Genomic DNA, 20323 nt, shown 5'->3' with positions numbered 1-20323 from the left:
AATACCAAACTGCAACGGGCCTGGCTGATTCCAACTACTAGGCCTGCAGGCTCCACACTTAATTTTTCAGACTGCAGCACTGACTTAAATCTTCTATATCTGCAGTCTTCATTTTGGTGGTCATGAGCTACCTGACTATGTGGTTATGGAGCACTTGACATGTGCCTAGTGCTGCATACAGTGCATATCTGTATATGCATAGTGACTACCATATTGGGCAGTATACATCTAGTAGGTTCTCTAGATTCCTAAAATGTGGTAGCTGCTTCTAGGTCCAGTGGGGTCTCAGCCTCTTCAAAAACTAGCTTTCTACTCTTCTCTCTCAGGTCACCTCTCTTGCTTTGTGCTTCTTTGAGCTCCACTGCTGAAGCAGCTTTGGTGCTGGGTCTCTAAATAAGAGAACTATTTTCTTGTCTAGCTCCCAGATGTCTCTGCTAAGCTTCGAGTCGAGTCAGTTTACTTTGATCTGTACTCACCTCCTCTAGAGATCTACATTAGATTTCTCTTAGTTCTATTTCATTCCCCCAAAGCATGCGCATGGCTGTTAAGACTGGCTCTGCCATTGAGTGAAACTTGGCTTCTTCCTCTGTTGTTCTAGGCTGACATCTGGGCCTCATCTCCTTAGGGGCTGGGCAACCTCCAAGAATAATGGCAGCATTCAAGGAGCCTCTCTAGCTCACGTCAGCTCCCTTCCAGAGCCAAAAGAAGACTACTGTCTCTTCCTGTTTCAAAAGGCTTCAGACCTCTCTTATCCACTTACAGTTTTCTAGAAACCAGAAACTCCATGTTTATTTTTTCCACCTTTACCTTTTTGATCCATTAGTGCCTTCTACCTGGCATATCCAAATCAAATACCCATCTCCTTTATGAAATATGTTTCAGATGCTTTTCAGTTTTGCTCTCATATTGCTCTTGGAAATATAAGAACAAGAGCTCATGTTGTGAGGTATGTTGATAGAAACTTAAGCAATAACTTAAAAATTATAAGGATTCAGTACTGACTTTTGGTGAGGTCACGTGGCAGGCTAATTCAGCTCTGTAATCATAAGGAGTTTTGACAATCTATCTTTCAGGATTTGACTGTAGAGTAGTTTGTAATTCAGTCAGAGGTGATGGATTTTTCAGGGCATTATATCAGAATTTGACAAAATGCAAAGATTGCCATGGAAACAAAACTGTATTGTGGAACCACAATTCTCCAAATCTCAGAGAAATAAAGTTTTACTTCCCAGCTTTCCAGAACAATGGTTCAAAGGTTGCCCCTTTCAGCCCCATACCTGCAGTTCTCAAATAACTCATAGGAGAGACTTATCTGTTTGGAAATTTTATTAGACGTTCTACTGTATTTCATGTTGAAACATCACTATTCATAGGACTATTTCAAAAGCCCCTCTCTATGGGTAGAGAAATATTTCCCACTTTCAGGCTGGTTTCCCAAGCAAGAATTCAGGGAGCCATTTCAAAGAATAAAATAGAGATGACCAAATTCCAGGCATATGATGGTTAGGCTTCTGAAAGTTAGATTTCCAAATAGACTCTAGAAGTTCACCCAGAGTCTTGGCTCTGCTCTTTCTCTTATTGACTGAAGAAAACATATAGGAGCAGAAGCTCAGATACATCCTAACCTTAGTATCCTGGACTAACATCATTCCAGGACCTAGCAATTATTTGTACTTCCTGTTTATCATTCCAGCCTTTCATCTGTCTCCAGCAGCCATTTATGCATGTGCCAATACCCAGGGCTACAGGCTTCGGATAGAGTCTGAACATGCCTCAGCTTGGCTGGCGGCGTATAGCAACAGCAGACACAACCCAGAAAGGAGGAGTGGGAAACAGGAGGAGTCACTAGGGTCTGGGTTAACAATTAATTTGTAATAAGTTGCCATGTGTTTGTTTTATTTTTCACAAGAGCCATCAGGAATGCATCTAATTAATGAATTAACAGTTAACCCATTTCATTTAGCATGTATTGAGGTTGTGCAATGTAGAGATAAATGTGTGGATCTAAAAAATGATGTAAACACTGTCCCATCCTTTAACTTATTTAAGGCTATTGGTCTTTCACAAGAACAGTGCCTTGGAGAACTGAGGACATTGGGAGCAACATCAATAGTCAATTAATAATCAAGGCAAATTATTTTGATTGGCTTCCTTGATCTTGATGAGTCAATAGTCATTATTGGTACCACTCAGTTGTATATTGGAGGAGTTAATGCTGAGCTGAAAGTGACTGAAGAATTAACCTCTATGAATACGTGAGTTATATGGACTCTTGCAGATTGCTCCAAAGACCATTGATTAACCAAATGTGTTCTGAGCCACTGTTATGCACCAGACGCTGTTCTAGGCTCTGGCTAGCATTAGGGCACTGAACAAGATAAGGTCTTTGCTCTTATGAAATTTATATTCTAGTAGGATCCAGAGCACAAGTGAAGTCATTGGATATTCATAGGGGCAAGCCAGACCTTCACTGGAAGAAGAAGAGAGGCAGAAAATAAGGGATGCAGATAGGCAGGTGAAGTGTTTCACAAAATGAGAATGATTTTGATGATTTGGCGTATCGAACTTGTTTGTGTCTTCCTACGTATTTTTGGAATTTATGTTTTATTGATATGGTCGTGATACAATGTCTTTACAAATAACTATGCACAGGAAAAGCTTTGCTTAGTTTTTGTTCCATCAGAGAAGTGGAGAGTGGAAGTGCTGAGTTTCTGCCACTAAGAACCTTCATATCTTCTAGTGTCAAAAATTATGTCACTGCTTCTCCTAGACCTACAGATCTCTTAATCTATGATACAATCACAAAGGTGGAGGACACTTCTTCCAATTCCTTAGTTTGTCCTGGATCACTACATGGACCATCACATGCACTTGAGCCGTCCATGGCCTGCACAAAAGCACCCCTCTGAAGGCACAAGTTGGACCAGACTTGACATGGGGCTTGCCATGGGGAGGGGGTTGCCTTCATGCACTTCCATGAGAGAGGGCTTCTTTTTGCAATATATAGCTAGGTGTGGACTTGGAAAAGTTCTCTCTCCACTGAGCTCAATTTCATCTGGGCTTGCTGCAGCCCAGAGATTCTCTTGTTTGCTTTAGAAATGATCAAAGCTATGAATAATGAGGCATTTTCTGATGCCTAATCAAACAATCATGTTTATACATTTAAAAGCTGTACTGTATCTGTTTACTTATACCCGGCTTTAATCCATGAAAAGTTTTCAGGTAGCTCCAAAGCCAAATAAAAGTGATTTTCTTTTTTGAGTTGCTTCTCCCATTTGCATAGATAATTTGGAGTTTGTTGTATTATAGATACACATTGTTCTGGAGTTTTATTAAACAGCATAACACATTGTTCTGGAGTTTTATTAAACAGCATAACATCTGAGATGCCTTTTATTCTCCTCAGGTTGGTTAAATCTCGACTTATGAGGTTCTGCCCCTCGGAGGTTGGACTCCTGAAAAATGCTGAGCGAGAACAAGAATCAGAAGAAGAGATGTGATTTTGATGGGCATCTAGTCTTTCTGGGTGAACTTCTTTTTGGGGGATTTTTTTTGCTCATGATCTTGTTTCTTGATCTTTTGCTTGGAGAACAAGAGGCTAAGGATGATTCTTGGTATATTGTTTGTATTTCCAGTTTGGTTAAAGCATTTGAATTTGAATATTTTATTTTTAGATTTGAAAGTACTTTGGATGATAAATGCATTTTGCACATTGGTCATGGTTTTTGGGGCCTGGAGTGATCATCTGAAGTTAATGTCCACACTAAGGAAAAGTGTTTTATTTGCCTTATAGATATCTTCAAGGTTCCTGGGCTTACTACAATTTGTAACTCATTGACATGGAATTATACTTGTTTATCTTGTTGCTGCAATGAGAAATAAATGAATGCAGGAACCTTGATACAGACACTTTAAGTCTTTGTTTTTTCACTTCAACTGTACATCACCCTTGCACCATGAAGAAGGAGCAGTGTGACAAATTCCTTTTTGTGAGACATCTCCTTCTGTAGTAGCCGAGATGTCCCCTGAGGAAAGTAGCCAGCAAGTGTCCTGAGTTGTACAGTTTTTTAGAGAAGACAAGAAAAATGAGTTCTGTGAGTTCTCAGTGGGAGAACATTGAGTTCAGGTCTAGTCCACAGCCTGAGGCTCTCTGCTTGTAGTCCTTGACATGAACAATAAATTTGAACACCACTATTGTAACTTTATGAAGCCTTTACCAAAGAAGGAGTGGGAAAAGGTGCCCTCCTTATTTTTATTCATATTTTATCTCAACTCTGAAACCCTGGGGTCTCGATTCCTAAGCCTTTGTCAAACTTCCTTTGTGGCTATCTAGTGCTTCACTTGTCACAAAGTGAAGAAACTCTTGTATATAATTCAGTCCAATATCAACATTGGCTGTTGATGTGACTCCAACACCTCAGTAATTTCTGTAACCTCCAGTCTCCTTTGCTTGGAAATGCGCAGTGCAGCCTCTGATTGCGTTAACTTGCATCTTATTGTTGAAATGAGAAGTTGGGTCATGACCACTGTGGTGTACTCCTCATCATTTTGTCACTACTGGGCTCATTAATTGAGGCTCTACTGGTTGTCTTTGGGATGTGGATTCATAGGGTGGTGCAGAAGTAGCTGGGGACTAAGGAACCATGAAAATAAAACTGAGAAGTGAAGAATTCTCCCCAAATTCGAGGACTCAATAGATAAAAACATGAAAGAAAAGTTCATACACATGGAGAATAGATCCAGAAATCCTATATTCTGTCTAATGTGAATTCCAGAGAGAGAGAAGATGGGATTTTCCCCCATGTAAATGGCAGTGAGGGGAGATTTTTGCTCTAAGCTTAAGAAGGGACTTCAAGAGATGGGCAGTGATAAGGGTGACTGGGTTTCTGGACTAAACTAGTAAAAATGGGAAAACTTAATCCTTTTTATATTTTAAGTTCAATTTATAAATATTGAGTCTTGCAAATATAAACACTCGATTTTAAGGAGACTTTGATGTTAGGGCACAATTTTACATTCAGATAATTAGATTTCCCTTTAAACATCTTAAACTCTATTTATGAATTAAGTATTTTTGAAATTCTTCCAGAAGGAAACTTCAGTTAACTGACAAATCTTTCCAAGTTGTTGCTATTCTTGCAAATCTAATATATTAACCTTAAAATATGGAGAAACTAAGTGTTTGTTTTGTTTTTGTTTTTGTTTCTTTGAGTGGGGAGGGGAGAGGCAAAGGGAGAGGGAGAGAATCCTAAGCAGGCTTCATGCCCAGCACAGAGCCCGACACAGGGTTCAGTCTCACCACCCTGAGAACATAACCTGAGCTGAAATCAAGAGTTGGGGGCTCAACTGACGGAGCCACCCAGGTGCCCCAATGTGTAAGTGTTCTTAAATGTTCTGCTACAGTGAGTAAACTTACTGAAATTTAAATTTAAAATCACAAGCCTAAATCTGTTACTCAATTAAACGTTTGTAAGTTAGACTTGCAAAACCAATCAGCAGAGACACAATTATTTTCAAAATTATGAATGCCTATAGTGCTAAACGTGTATAATTTCTTTCTTAACACAAAAATATCATTATGAGTTTGAATCTCTTCAACATTACTTACTTCTTTTTTTAACCTTAAAACTTGCCTTTTTATTTTATTTATTTTTTTCAATCATTCGAAGATTTTATTTGTCCATTTTACAGGTGAGAAAACTGCGACACAAAGAGATTAAATAAAGCAGTCCAAGGTCATTTAGGTAGGGAGTGGTGTGTCAGGATTTGAATCCAGGAAGTCTGACTTCAGAATCTTCATTCTTTTTTGTTAATTATTTTTTTTTATTGGAGTTCAATTTGCCAACATATAGCATATCACCCAGGGCTCATCCCATCAAGTGCCCCCCTTAGTGCCCGTCACCCAGTCACCCCAACCCCCTGCCCACCTCCCTTTCCACTACCCCTTGTACATCACTTACTTCTAAGTCTTTCCATGATAACATAGGCTTACTGTTAAGGAGGTGATTTGTGTATGACAGGCATTGTGGGAAATATCTAGTCTGCCCCTTGAGCTCTTGGATCCAGACACTGAATGGAATAGGATTCTTGGCAGTGATCCTAACGGCACATGCTGAATCCTGTTATCTATGGTCACTACATCAGACTCTCCACTCGGGCTGTCTCCCAGCCTTTTAAAGCACAGGAAAGGCACCGTCCTGAGGGGGAGTCATACTTCAAATTACCTGTCTTTTCCACCTACTCATGAAAATCCACCACCCTCGCCCAGGCTGTCATGTCACTTGTTGGAATTTCATTATTCTTTAACTCTAAAGATATTTAAATATATTTCCTTCTAAGTATAAAGACTTCTGAACTTGATGTTATCCTACACTTTGAAAAATATATTTCTTATTGGGTAAGACTACTCAATTTTTACAGATATTAAAGCGATAGCCTAATGAATTCTAGGTCACTTTTCTTTGAAGTCAGTAATTCAGCTAACAGCCGTGAGATTAGATGTCAGTGTTTCTTAGCCTACTGCTGCTGTAAGGCAGGGAGACTATTGTTCAGTTGTGTGCGTGCGCTGTAGGAGGAATTCCTATGACTAATGCAAAATGTTAAAATAGAGGTGAGAAAAACACCTCTTACCTCTCATGAACTTGGGCAATTCTGGCTGTTTTCAAATGTCCTAAGGGAGGATTAAGGACTTTAAGTAAGAAGCTTGGGTGGAATCCAAAATAATCCCTTCTTGATGATTTGTGTCTGAAGCTAAAATACATACAGGTTCTAAAATATATAGACAGAAGCTCACCCAAGTAAACAAGAGGCTTGGCAATTAGAATGGAACACTCTTCTCCGAGGAGAAACTGACCCCGGCACCTTTGCCTCTCAGATCAGGTCCGAGGTAACTAGCATTATGCTCCAATAAAATCACTTCACCTGAGCATAATTCACCATGCAGGATGCTGTCGTACTGTCCAACAAAACCCTTGGACCAGTCAGGCTGACTTCTTTTCTGGTCCCCTAAATATGTGTAATTTCTGTATCTGGGTTGTATTAACTACCCTGCCTCCCTGGCTCCTTGAAGCTTATCTTCTGGAGATTCTTTGAGGCTCAGTTCAAAGCTTTTTCTTTTCTACTGCTTCATCCTACTCTTCCCCGCCTGCAAGCTCATACAGCGCTAAGTCCAGAGTGGCATCGGATCATGTTCCAGCCAATTCTTCCTTCTTACTATTTTATAATCCCCTAAAGACAGCGATACTTTGCATGTGTGTGTTTTACAGACTTGGACATTTATTATTATAAAATCAACTGGTTTAATAAAAAGCATTATGGTTAAAGATAATTTAATGCAAATGTATGTTAAAATGAATGTAAATTGTGATTCTTTTTGACTGCAAACAAGTGGTTACCCAAAGAAGAAACAAGATCTCCTTAATGGTTATAATAAAAACCTATCCCTGAGAAGTCAGAGAGCATTACACAGAAGTATTTATATTGTTCTTCTACTACATCTCATACTTGCTTTTAAAGAATCAGAATTTAAACAGAATATAAAAAAATAAATTATAGTCAAATATACCTGTATAAGATTTTTATTGAAGACATGATTAGCACTGTATAAATGCCTGAATGTGAGACTACAAATAAAGTAAAATGTTGAAGGACTCTGTTTTCTCAATTTTAGAAAAGGGGAATTTTCTGAAGACAAGTGTTCAAAGTTAAAGTGCAAGGACTCCACTAATTTCACAAACTGCTATAAACAAATTGTGATGAAATGAAAACCACTCTTTTTAAGGCAAACATGCTTTCTAATATGAAAAGCACAAACTGGGCTTTCGGAATCACAAAAATTCTGAAACAGTAAGGTAAGGTGACGAAAAACAATGTGAAATGAAGAAAAGTCGTATTTTTGTGATTTCTTTTTTACACGGCTATGCTTAGTCTAAGTAAATCTTCCACAGGCATGCTTTTCGTGGCATCCAGTTGGTTATATTCCTCTGTGAGCCCTAATAAAGATGACACAGTTCCATGAAATGGCTTTCCTCCATCCCTTCCATTTGTACATAGGATGAAGATGAGCTTTTTTTCTTGTAGAAGCTCATCAATCTCTCAGCTCCATGAAGGTAGGCTTCATGTATGTGTTATGTGCTAGAGCTAATAATGGGAATGGCCTACCAGAGGGACCAAACACAAGCTGGTTTTCCAGCCTTCTTGATTCCAGGAGACAAGCCACAGAGGTTCTTAATCTTTCCGTATTTCTGCAAAGTTCTGAAACCTGTACATTTCTTCTAACCATAAGGGCACAGGCAAAGTCGAGACTATGTTTAGGGTCAGCCTGAATTAGCTGGTGATCTTTACTAAAAGGATCTTAACACGTGATTGAACCTTTGGGTAGGAATGTTAACATCTGCCAGTGTATGTAGAGGTGTTAGGCTTGACCCTAGACAATGCTAGTTAAGGAAAAGGAACTAAATTCATGCTGATTTCATTAAGGTCCATATTAAGGGGCCCTGCAAACCTTGCAGAGCTTGTTAGTTTCAGCAGCAAATTTGCCACAACGATGTTCATTGCATCAAAGGGCTTCTGGTGCTGTTTCCAAAAAGCCCCTGAACTTGAAGTAACCAGACTCTTTGGCCTTATAGTTGTACCCAACTCTCCAGAACTCACCATGAGGTCAATTTTCCTAATGATGTCAAATAAAGATTAGTTGTCAGTGGGCAACACACAGTCTGCATGCTCATTAAATCCCTTCATTGCCAAGATGCCATTATAAGGCAAGGTTATGACATCATGCTCACCAGAAGGATAAATTGAGGTCATGAATCTATGTAGTATTGGGAATTCACCTTCAAGCACCTTTAAAAGAAGTGTGGCAAGTCCAGATCCTGCTCCTCCTCCCATGGAATGTATTATATTAAAAAAAAAAAAAAACAAAAAACAAGACTACGAACAATCACAGGGCTCTGCTAACTTTGAGTTTCTCTAAAATCTGTTCTTCATAAAGGCTGTCAACAACCTTGTGACCCACAATCCAATTGTTCCCTGCGCCAGAAATATCGGTGATGAGTTGTTTGCTATCAAACACACCTCTCAGTGGTCCCTGCAGAATTTCACATACTACTGCTTCCTCCATGTCCATCAAGAAAGCTCGTGCTTTCAAAGAACAAATTTTCCCCTTGAAAATACTGCCGGCATCACCAACCATTCTGGTATCCACATTTCTAAAGAAGCTGCTTATTGCCTTGTCATAAATTCCCTTCTGGTTGGCCGTGGGATGCTCCCTAAGCACCGGATCCCAGAAGCAGCGGCCCATCTGGTTTCCACACTGGCTGGCCTTCCTGTATGACCATCGACCACACTGTGGTGCGGTGAGATCAGGGCACTGGCGAGCCCACACTTGCTTTCATACTCCCAGCCTGGGCCACCCACCAGCAGCAACCATACTTCTTTTTTCTCTACTGTTACTCCTAAGGAACTCTTCTCAACCTGTAGCTACAGGAACAGAATAAAGAAAGAAAAATCAAAGGAAGATATTATTAAGATAAAGTAGGTCTCAAATGGTTATCTAGGGGTGAGGACACAGATACAGAGAGTTAGTGATTTGTCCAAGGTCATGCAGTCAATCAGTGGCTGAGCCCATGTTGGAATTTAAGTCCTCTGACACCAAAAGTTGGGGCTCTTTCCACTTTAGAGGTGACACTACTGCATAGTGAATAGTTCAGGTCCTTCTTAGATAGACCTGCCTCATTTTAAAGACCATCTCTCCCCCATCCCTGCTCGCCACAAAGTTTCTGTTCAAATATCTGGTCAGACATTATCTTGGGTTGGGCTGCTACAACAGAGCACCATAGACTGGGTGTTTGGAGCAACAGACATTTATTTCCTACAGTTCTGGAGGGTGGGAAGTCCAAGATCAAGGCACCAGCAGACCTGGTGTTCGGTGAAGGCCTTGGTTTGCAGACTGGCTTGTATCCTCATGTGGTGCCAAGACAGATTGTCTCCCCCCAACTATCTTCTTTATAAGGAAACTAATCTCAGCATGAGGGCCCCTCTCTGATTATCTGATTACCTTCCAAAGGCCTCACTTCCAAATACAATCACATTGGGGATTGGATTGGATGAATGGCCAAGTACTGAATATCCTGGATAATAAACCGCAGGAAAAAAACAATAGCAACAGTGCTACCCTCTAGTGGCAGAGCGTGGCAACACAACTCCTAGGACAACCAGGTTCACATCCTAAAGCGAGTCAGACCACAAACATTGTTAGAGGTAGAGTTTGGGTTATTTTTTTTTTAAAGCTTAATTTTTAAAAACTTTAAAAAAATTAAAAAATGAATACATACATGACCTTAAGTTACACTTAAGCTTAAAATCAGTTTTAAGCTTAATGTTTTAGACTTCAAAATAAGGCATGTATTTGAACCGGAAAATGTATGCTGAATATAATATGGCAAATGTCGGGCATGAAAATATTATCTCTCCCGACTGTTGTATTACCAGCTATAAAATGTATTCACCTTATTGAGAGACCTGCTGATAACTTGTCTTGGTTGATACATTTATGCTGTTTTATGGCCACACACAGGTTGGCAAGCTTCCATAACAGGTCATTTTGTCATTCCAGTATTCCTCAAGGAGGAATGTAGGGTAAACACTCAGGGAGTAAATCATTTACCAACTAGTGACTTCTGCATTATTATCTTTGGTGTGCTTTAACGCATTATATCCCTGCTCTCTAACTAGATCACAAACTCCTTGAGTATCATACACTATTATTAAACTTTCTGGAGATTATGGATCTTATCTGGAAAATGCGTGGTGTCTGTTGCAAAATGCCCCCTGTATTTTTCAGGGTTCTCCAGAAACAATATATATATATATATATATATATGCCAATTAATTTAACAATTAATGAATACTTATTAATTAATAATTAAATAATTATACTAGATGGAGATAATTAGGATTCAGAAAACTATCTTGTCAAGATAAAAATAGTGGAATTTTATGTAGGACACAAAAAATGCCAAGTTATCTCACCTCAGATAAACTTATGATTTCATACTACTATTTTCAGAAGGTCTAGTGTTCACATGGGACTAGTGCTTCTTGGCTGAGACTCTATTTTTCCCTGTAAATTCTGGGTCTGCATTTCACCTGAGTGAGGCTTTTTAGAAGGTAAAGAAGAAAATTAAACCTTTTCCTACACTATGCCTCTCAACCTACCCATAATTGACTGATTCTTTCTTCTTTTATTTTTATTTTTTTTTATTTATGAGAGAGAGAGAGAGAGAGGCAGAGACACAGGCAGAGGGAGAAGCAGGCTCCATGCACCGGGAGCCCGACGTGGGATTCGATCCCGGGTCTCCAGGATCGCGCCCTGGGCCAAAGGCAGGCGCCAAACCGCTGCGCCACCCAGGGATCCCCTTCTTTCTTCTTTTAATCTTAACCACACACCTGTGGCTGTCAGCTCAGATTTGGGGGATATAAAAGGGAAGATATAAATGAGGAGAAAGTGGGAAAAGAAAGATGAAGGAACAAGTCAGAAGAGACAAAGAGAGGAATTGAAACTCTCTGGAGCAAGATGCAGAAGTAAACTTCAAACTAAAAAAAGAATTTGAGAGTTCCTTTTCTTTCATCTTCTGGAACACAGAGAAATTAATTCAGGGTTACATTAATCAGAGTCCAGAATCTACTATGGACACACATTGTAGTTTCATAGGCACCAAACATCTGCAAGTATTAAGTGAATTACTTTCACAAAATGATGCTGGGTTTTCCTCTATGGAGCAATCAGCCCTCAAGAAGCCCTCAAGACCCTCAAGACCCTCAAGATCTAGAACACCTGGCTCTGGAGAGCATTGGAGGCACCTGGGGAACTAAAGGCATCTAGAGGAAGCTAATCTCAGCATGAGGGTCCCTCTCTGATTATCTGATTACCTTCCAAAGGCCTCACTTCCAAATACAATCACATTGCGGATTGGGTTGGATGAATGGCCAAGTACCGGATATACTAAATAATAAACCACAGAAAAAAACAATAGCAACAGTGCTACCCTCTGGTGTCAGGGCGTGGCAACACAACTCCTAAGACAAAACCAGGTTGACGTCCTAAAACGAGTCAGACCACAAACATTGTTTGAGGTAGAGTTTGGGTTATTTTTTAAAAATATTAATTTTTAAAAACTTGAAAAAAATTTTTAAAAATGAATACATTCATGACCTTAACTTACTTACACTTAAGCTTAAAATCAGTTTTAAGCTTAATGTTTTAGACTTCAAAATAAGGCATGTATTTGAACCGGAAAATGTATGCTGAATATAATATGGCAAATGTCAGGTATGAAAGGTCAGTAACAAAGAAAGGTCAGACACCTGGTGACTTCCTTTTGGCCCAGGAAAGGTTTTTCAATATCTTTCTCCCTGCTGTCCTTTGGCGACCAGGTAGAAACAGAGGTGGGTAGGGTTGTTTAGATTAATAAGCAGGTGAATTCAAAGGTTTCTCTGTCAGCAGTTCTGAGTTTTCACTAGTGAAGGGGGGGAAACGTCGTTGGGAGGTTTTCCAATGGAGAAACAAATTCAGAGGCTCATCTCTAAGGAATAGCAGGTGGGGAAGTTGAGATTGGCCTTTGTTATTAGTGTCACAGGAGGTAAGGTAAGCAGGTTTCTGTGTAATTAGCTCTCTATTGGGGTCATAGTCCAGAAGGTAGGGAAATAAGAGATTTCAGAAGGTCTTGATGTTTTGGGGTTTAAGCTCATTATGAATCTGGTTAAATAAATGAATAAGATAAAATGAAGATTAGTGGTTTCACAGGTGACAGAAATATAGGCTGCTTGTGAATTTGAGCAGGGTCATCTGAAAATCTGGCAATCTTTAAACCCATGAGACTTCCATAAACACTAACAAAGGAATGTTCTAGTACACAAAAATGTCATTTAGTGTCTCGCCATTTGCTGGTTTACTGCAAACTTGATTCACTTGCTCTGGGAGAGCTCCTCTTGAACAGCGGTTACTAAACTTCAGCGGACATCAAGTTGGAGGACTGGTTGCTGCCCCCCCCCCCCCCCCCGCTGAGTTTCAGATTCAGTAATTTCCTATTTTATTTAATGGGTTATAATGTGAGACCATTGTTTATTTTGATGCTCAAACTGCCAGAGATATTGGGAGAAAACTGTCCTCACTTTTGGGGCAAGAGAAAGCAGAACTAGACACTTCATTCTCAGTTTTGCCCAATTCTCATGCAGAGTGAAAACCTGTGGCCTCCACGTCCATCCCCTTGCTGTGGTTCTAATGATTTCCAGAGTCCCCAAAAGGGGAGATGGGGCTACCATTCACACCGAGAGTACCCAGGGATAGGTGGGGAGCCCTCAGGATGGTCCTGTGTTATCCTAGAACCAATAGGTTCTGATTTACCAAAGGAAAGACTGTGGTCCTGCCACCGAGGGCTCAGTGGGGTAAGCACGGCCACGGCTGGCCAGCCTCCTCCCTCCTTGGCCTCTTGAGATGCCTGCATTCCAAAGAGCAGACGGTTTGCACATGTGCAGTGTGCTCCAGGACTTGGTTACCCCGAAAAGCACCTGCATCCTCTACCCAAAGATCACTGCACCACAGCCCTGTTCAAACCATTGATCATCAGCCCTGAGCACGTACCAGCTACACCTGAATCACTGCTGCTTCTCTCTGTTAGCAGTTCTGAGTTTTCACTAGTGAAGGGGCGGCCAACGTTGTTGGGAGGTTTTCCAATGGAGAACCAAACTCAGAGGCTCATCTCTAAGGAATAACAGGTGGGGAAGTTGAGATTGGCCTTTGTTGTTAGTCTCTCATGTTCTGTCTCCCTTTGATATTTCCCACTCATTTTTTTTTCCTTTCCCCTTTATTCCCTTTCACTGTTTTTTTATATTCCTCAAATGAATGAGGCCATATAATGTTTGTCTGATCCAAAGCTGTTAAGTTTCTATTTGGGGGGGCGATGCCTGGGTGGTGCAGTTGGTTAAGCATCTGCCTTTGGCTCAGGTCGTGGTCCTGAGGTCCTGGGATGGAGCCCCACATCCGGCTCCCTGCTCAGTGAGGAGACTGCTTCTCCTCCCTCTGCTCCCGTGCTCCCACTCTCTCTTGCTTGCTCTCTATCTCAAATAAAATCTTAAAAAAAAAGTTTCTATTTTTTCAAGGCACAATGGAAGTTATTTAGTTCAAATATTAGCAGTAAGAAGTAATATCGCACCCCTTTCTTTGAAATACTTGACTTTGTTGCAGACAACAGTTTTCCTTTCTGAGATCAGAAGGTCTTGACTGGGGGGCTCAGAGGTTTAGTGCTGCCTTCAGCTCAGGTCGTGATCCTGGAGACTCGGGATCGAGTCCCACATTGGGCTCCCTGCATGGAGCCTGCTTCTGCATCTCTCATGAATAAATAATCTTCTTAAAAAAGAAGGTCATGACTGTATTCATGCATTTATCTGATAGCCATTTCCCTTGAAGGATTTTGCTTCCGTCAGAATTAGCCCTCTGTAGCTTTTCTTTTTCCATGTTTCTGATGACCTGTTTTGAAATTCTTATGGAATTCAAATTTTATCCCTTTCCAAATATGTAATTCCCTTCTCCTACAGTAAAGAACTTGGCTCTCATTATTCTTATATCCTTATCCTTGTATCCTTATATATCCTTATCAGATATCTCCTTATCTGATATTCCTATATCAGCCTGTGTAGAACTAATTTTTGATCTTCAGCCCCACCCTGCCAATGTGTGGATACTCTTTGTTTGGGGTCTGACTCCCTATTCTAGGCTCCACTTGGACACCCTCCTCACTCAACTCTGCCTCTGAATTCCCAGACCGACCAGCCCACACATGCAGATGCCCCCATGACCCTTCTTGGTCTGTAAAGGAATGCCCTCCTCTCCCTGCCCTGGCTTTGATTTCCCACATCAGGCTGTCTCTTGCCTGAAGGTCTTCCTCACCCCTTGGCTGTGAGGCCGCCCCTCCCTATCATATGGGTGCCTTAGTCACTCTGCTTGGAATTGACATCTCATTCGAGGTTCTCTTGTACTCTTTGCCCTCCCCTATTGGGCTCTCACATCTGCTCTGGTCTATTGTTCCTCTTTACCCCTACTATAGACACCTGCCTTGTTCTTCTTCAATGGACTTTAGGACTGAAATTTTCAGGAAGGGAAGGCTTCAGCTAAGTTGTTCAAAATATGAGGAAATAGAAGTTCAGAAGTTTATGTGGCTTGTCCAGGGTCACAGAGCAAATTTGAGACAATGTACAATGTCAGTACAAATTCAGGCATTCCCGAGTGTAAGCTGTGTGAGGGCGGGAACCTTGTCCACTCTATCATCCTCAGTACCTAGCACAATGTCTGCATTGAATAGAACAAATAAATAAATGAATTATACTCTGTTGAGTTCTTTTCTTTTTCCTTTTTATTATCTTGATAGATGTGTGTGTGTGTATATAAAATTGATGCCAATATATTTGTCTATAACCAAATTCATGCTCTTATATAAATGTCAATATCTAAGTATCTGTGCCTAGGATTTCTTCTATTCCATAAATTTCTAGAGTTCCTAGCTGGATAGTTGGCATGTTAATGAAAATATAAAAGTACTAAGAAGCTACAGCCATTGTGACATCCCAGGATTCCTGCATTTCCATTGAGTGTGGAAAAGAAAATGTCTGAGCACCACCAAAATCAGTTTTTCAGTCACCAGACTACAGCCCCTTCAAAATATTTGAAATACTACCAGGGAAAAATACCATCACCATATGGCAGACGTGGGACCCATGATCAGTTTCTTCAGTCACTCTGCTCAACCTAGTAAGGTTGATCATGATCATGGAAGGCAGTGGCTTCAAAACATGTTCTGAAAGATTGCTATCTCTGAGAAATTCTTCTGGAGAAGAGGATTCTATGGTCAACATTGGAAACTTGACAATTCACAATGTATGTGAGCATATTAAAGGCTCTAAGAAACTCTAGAGTTGAAGAAAACTATTACCATTGTGTAAACTAATATCACTCAAATTTCCTTAACCACGGAGCTCTTGTTTAGAGTAATATCCGTCCAAGTCTCATTTCCTCATTCATACAATGGGCAAAAATACCTGTTATGTGTGAGTAATCGTACAGAATAAATGAGACAAAGATACAGAAAATGAATAGCACAGTGCTTCTAGGCACTTCATAAGAGCTACTTCCTTTTCTTATACATTATGAATTTTAAATGGTTCCTTTTATTTTTGAAAGAATAATAGATGTATTATTATTATAATGGAAAAATATTAAATGCATAAGGTAAAAACATCAAATCACAAAAGGAATGTAAATGAAAAATGCATTTCTTAGATCTCTGAGATTCGCAAGAAGAGTTTTTTTATGTACCCTTCCAGACACTTTCTGTGCATATACAGGCAGACATCTCAGAAATGGATTTTTAAAAATCTATTCACAGCAAATGAAACAACGAATTCACATTTGTTTATTTTGTGCTGCTGCAGCATTACCTCTAAGTTCTTCCATTTTGGGGTACATCGATTTGTTTTTCTGAAATCCTTGGATGGGGTAAAAGTTAGAGGCCGTGTTCATATCCGCTGAAGCTGTATTTTGATAGAAGATTATGGACAACAGGGGAAATATATAGTTGTTTGGGGGTTGAAAAAAGTCAGCTTACATGTGTCCTCTTTTATTTTTTTATTTTTTATTTATTTTATTTTTTGAAAATATTTTATTTATTTATTCCTGAGAGATACAGAAAGACAGGCAGAGACAGGGAGAAGTCCTCTGTGGGGATCTCGATGCAGGCAGGACTCGATCCCAGGACTCTGGGATCAGGACCTGAGGCGAAGGCAGATGCTCAACCACTGAGCCACCCAGGCGTCCCTAAATGTGTCCTCTTTTATAAAATCTTTCTTAACCCACCGGGAACAGGACTTTGAGGTGAATAATCATTCATTCGAATATTCAGTTAAGAGTGGAGAGGGGAGAGGGGAAAAGAGCATGAGAGCCTGGGCAAGAGAGCTGAAGCTTCAGGGAAACCAGCTTACACTGACCAGGATGTGAATTAGTCTGCTAGATTAAAAAAAAAAAAAATTAGTCTGTTAGAGCTGCTGTAACAAAGTACTACAATTGAGTGACCTAAGCAACACAAATTTATTGTCTTACAGTTCTGGAGGCTAGAAGCCCCAAATCAAGGTCTTAGCAGTGTTGGTTCCTTCTGAGGGTTCAGAGGGAAGGCTCTGTTCCAGGCCTCTTTCCTGGGCGTGAGGTTAGCCATCCTCTCCCTGTGTTTCTTCCTAAATTCTTGCCTTTGCGTATCTCTGTGCAAATTTCCTCTTTTTCTTTTTTTTTTTTTTTTAAGATTTTATTTATTCATGAGAGACACAGAGACACAGGCTGAAGGAGAAGCAGGCTCCCCGCAGGGAGCCCGATGTGGACTCGGATCCCAGGTCTCCAGGATCACACGCAGGGCTGAAGGGGTCGCTAAACCGCTGAGCCACTCGGGCTGCCCACAAATTTCCTCTTCTTATTAAGGACACTAGTTTCATTGGTTTAGAGCCCACTTTAACGACCTCATTTTAACTTGCTTACCTCTAGAATGACCCTATTTCCAAATAAGGTCATATTCTAGGTATGAGGATTTAGGACTTCAACACAGGAATTTTTAGGGGGACACAATTCAGCTCATAATAGGTGGTCATAATACTGGGATTTGGTGCTTTACCAAAATTCACCCTGTGCTAGTAAAACCCATATACCAACTGCAGCTTTCAAAATGTGGGCTCCTTTAAAAGAGTGCAAATTCTGGAATCATGTGTATGTCAACTGCTTAAACCTCTTGTTGATAAGAGGGAATCTGTGTGGCTTGAAGCACCTGTTAGTTTACCTCTGTGAGGTCCCCCTACAACCAAAGTGTAAGAAGATGACTTGGTCTCTTTTATTATTATTATTATTATTATTATTATTATTATTATTATTTTGCTCCCTTCCCCAGTGTCTTGCTTATCTGGACATTTATACTTTGACCCTATTAACTATTCCCTCCCCTTTCTCCTTTATTACCCTGAGTTATCTTCTCTTCCCATAATTCCAACTTCTTTTTTTCATGTTCCCATTCAGCGAAGGATGAGGAAATTGCAATGAGAGCATGTACCTTTTATTAGATGATTCAAACTGCAGCCTGCCTTGATTAACCTGAAAAGTCCTAAGAAATGAGGACTTCTGCCTCATAGATCACTGAAAGGAGGAATTATTTTTATTTTTTAAGGATAGCTTCTGATTACACTTGGCTCGAGAAGAAAGAAGCTAGTTGTTTTTCAGCCAGTAGTGGATTTGTGGTTTGGCTTTCCCATGGCTTCCTGCCGTGCGTGTGACCTCAGGGTGCTGGTGGTCATTGCATGTGGACTGGTGACGATCATCATTTTGGCCCTGGGCATCTGGATGACTGTGATTACGGTCCAGAAAGGTAAAATTTATGTTTAATTATGTTGTGTTTATCTTTTAGTTGCTATGTTTAACTCAGATCAAGAGAAGGTATTGAGCCCTCGTTCCTCACACCTGACACACCAGGGACTGCAAATGGCCATGTCTGGGCTGAGGCTGCCCACCATGTATGTATTTCATATATGAAATACAACAGGTAAGGGGCAGCTGATGCCTTGCATATGGTTGTACACACATGAATATGAATATGTGTGTATGAGTGGGCAGGGTGATGAATTAATTACATAGTTTAATTAGCCTCTTCTTGCTCTTTTAACTCCTGATTGGATAATGGCATGATTAAAATCACTCATAACACATGTTTGGGTTTGTTTAGCTAAATCCAAGAAAGATAAATGATGATGGACCCACACAGACATACACACATAACCAAACACACGCAGAATGGAATTTCATCTCAAGGAGAGAGTTTAGGAATGTTCTCACTAGGATTGTAACTAAAACCTGATGGTTTGTGCGCAAAGTTCTCACCTTCCAAGTGTTAAAAACTACTCAAAAATTAAGATTCCTTAGAAAATGTTTTTTTTCTGGTTTTGAATAACCAAGTATTTGTTAGTAAACTGCTGTGTGCTAGAGCTGACACTGGAAGGTGGGACGGAGGGCAATGATGTGTAAAACAATGATGTTAGAGGAAAACTCCCAACAAGGAGTTTCTATAATCCCAGTGCTGGTTCCCTTGGGCAGCAGAGGTTTCAAAGCTGGAGGTGCTGAGTATTCCCTTTTGTAATAAACAGAGAAAAATTCTAATAAAACTGAGTAAATAAGGGTAAAAAATACCAGTCGAGAGAGCAGAAGGCGCAGTGGTCTACCCTCGAGAAGGTAACTGAGGAGGATAGAAGGTTGGGGGAGCCAGCACAAGCACCTACATGTCGGCAAAGTTGCACTGCTGGGGACAAAAGAAGTCAAATATATTTAGCTGTGGAAAGAGTGGTAGCTGAGAAGGGATCTAATCATCCTTCCCTCCCTCTCACCCCCGAGAACATTATTTAGAGAATATTGTACTAATAGGATTTGGATAAATAGCAAGGGAAAATATCCCAGAACAAAATGATAAATTTAAACTTGAGAAAAATGTGTTTTCATTTATTTTATTTGTCCATTTAAGTTTTGTTTATGATTCAAAAAATTAAAAAATTTTTTAAAAAATAAAAATAAATAAAAATAAACAATTTAAAAAATTATGAACGACAGATTTTACCCTATTAAGGCTGTTGAGTTTATAATATCTTTTTTAAAATTTTTTATTTATTTGAGAGAGAGAGACAGAGAGACAGAGATCATGACAGAGATAGCAAGAGAGAGCGTGAGCAGGGAAAAAAGGGAGGAGAAGCAAGCTTTCTGCTGAGGAGGGACCCTGATACCGGGCTCGATCCCAGGACTCTGGGATCATGACCTCAGCCAAAGGCAGACGCTTTCCCCACTGCGCCACCCAGGTGCCCCATGATACCTTATTTAAATAGTATACTTCTAAGAAATCTTTCTTTTCTTCCCTTCTCCCTCCTTTCCTTCTTTATATGACATCTACTTTAAAAGGGAATTTTGTGGTGACTAGGAAAGGACACAGGTACAGTAGAACCATAAAAACAAGGACCGAAGCATAAAACATTATAAGGAAGGAAACAGAGAGAGTTGCTGAAAGTAAATACAAAACATAATCCCTGAGACATATCTTTAAACTTCCTGAGGCCTAAGACCCCAAATGAAGCATGATAAGCAACCAAAACCCCTTATTCAATGGTAAAAGCATACCAGCTCCTTAAAAGAAAGAAAGAAAGAAAGAAAGAAAGAAAGAAAGAAAGAAAGAAAGAAAGGAAAGAAAGAGACAAATGTGTCCTTGCT

At 40.1% G+C, this 20323-nt stretch overlaps 2 protein-coding genes and 1 pseudogene across 6 annotated transcripts in view; 2 read left to right on the top strand and 1 right to left on the bottom strand.

Annotated features, from left to right (window-relative positions):
* TMEM45A (transmembrane protein 45A) overlaps window positions 1–3901 on the top strand; it is a 65995-nt gene extending 62094 nt beyond the window's left edge. For all 5 annotated transcript variants that reach the window (XM_055315924.1, XM_055315926.1, XM_055315922.1 and 2 more), the window contains one exon: window positions 3407–3901. In XM_055315924.1, coding sequence (XP_055171899.1) covers window positions 3407–3500 — 94 coding nt within the window. In that variant the 3' untranslated portion in view covers window positions 3501–3901. The remainder of the gene's footprint in view (window positions 1–3406) is intronic.
* A 133-nt stretch (window positions 3902–4034) lies between these two features.
* The window catches only part of ADGRG7 (adhesion G protein-coupled receptor G7), a 76506-nt gene continuing 60217 nt past the window's right edge, over window positions 4035–20323 (top strand). Inside the window, exons 1-2 of the mRNA XM_055315927.1 lie at window positions 4035–7850; window positions 18249–18446. Of these exons, the coding sequence (XP_055171902.1) occupies window positions 18332–18446 (115 nt within the window). The 5' untranslated portion in view covers window positions 4035–7850; window positions 18249–18331. The remainder of the gene's footprint in view (window positions 7851–18248; window positions 18447–20323) is intronic.
* LOC129503730 (tubulin epsilon chain-like) lies at window positions 7850–16570 on the bottom strand (annotated as a pseudogene).

The sequence above is a fragment of the Nyctereutes procyonoides genome, unplaced genomic scaffold, assembly GCF_905146905.1.
Source record: "Nyctereutes procyonoides isolate TBG_1078 unplaced genomic scaffold, NYPRO_anot_genome, whole genome shotgun sequence".
Lineage (NCBI taxonomy): Eukaryota > Metazoa > Chordata > Mammalia > Carnivora > Canidae > Nyctereutes > Nyctereutes procyonoides.
The sequence above is the reverse complement of the archived record's forward strand: the minus strand, read 5'-3'. Positions and strand labels throughout refer to the sequence as shown.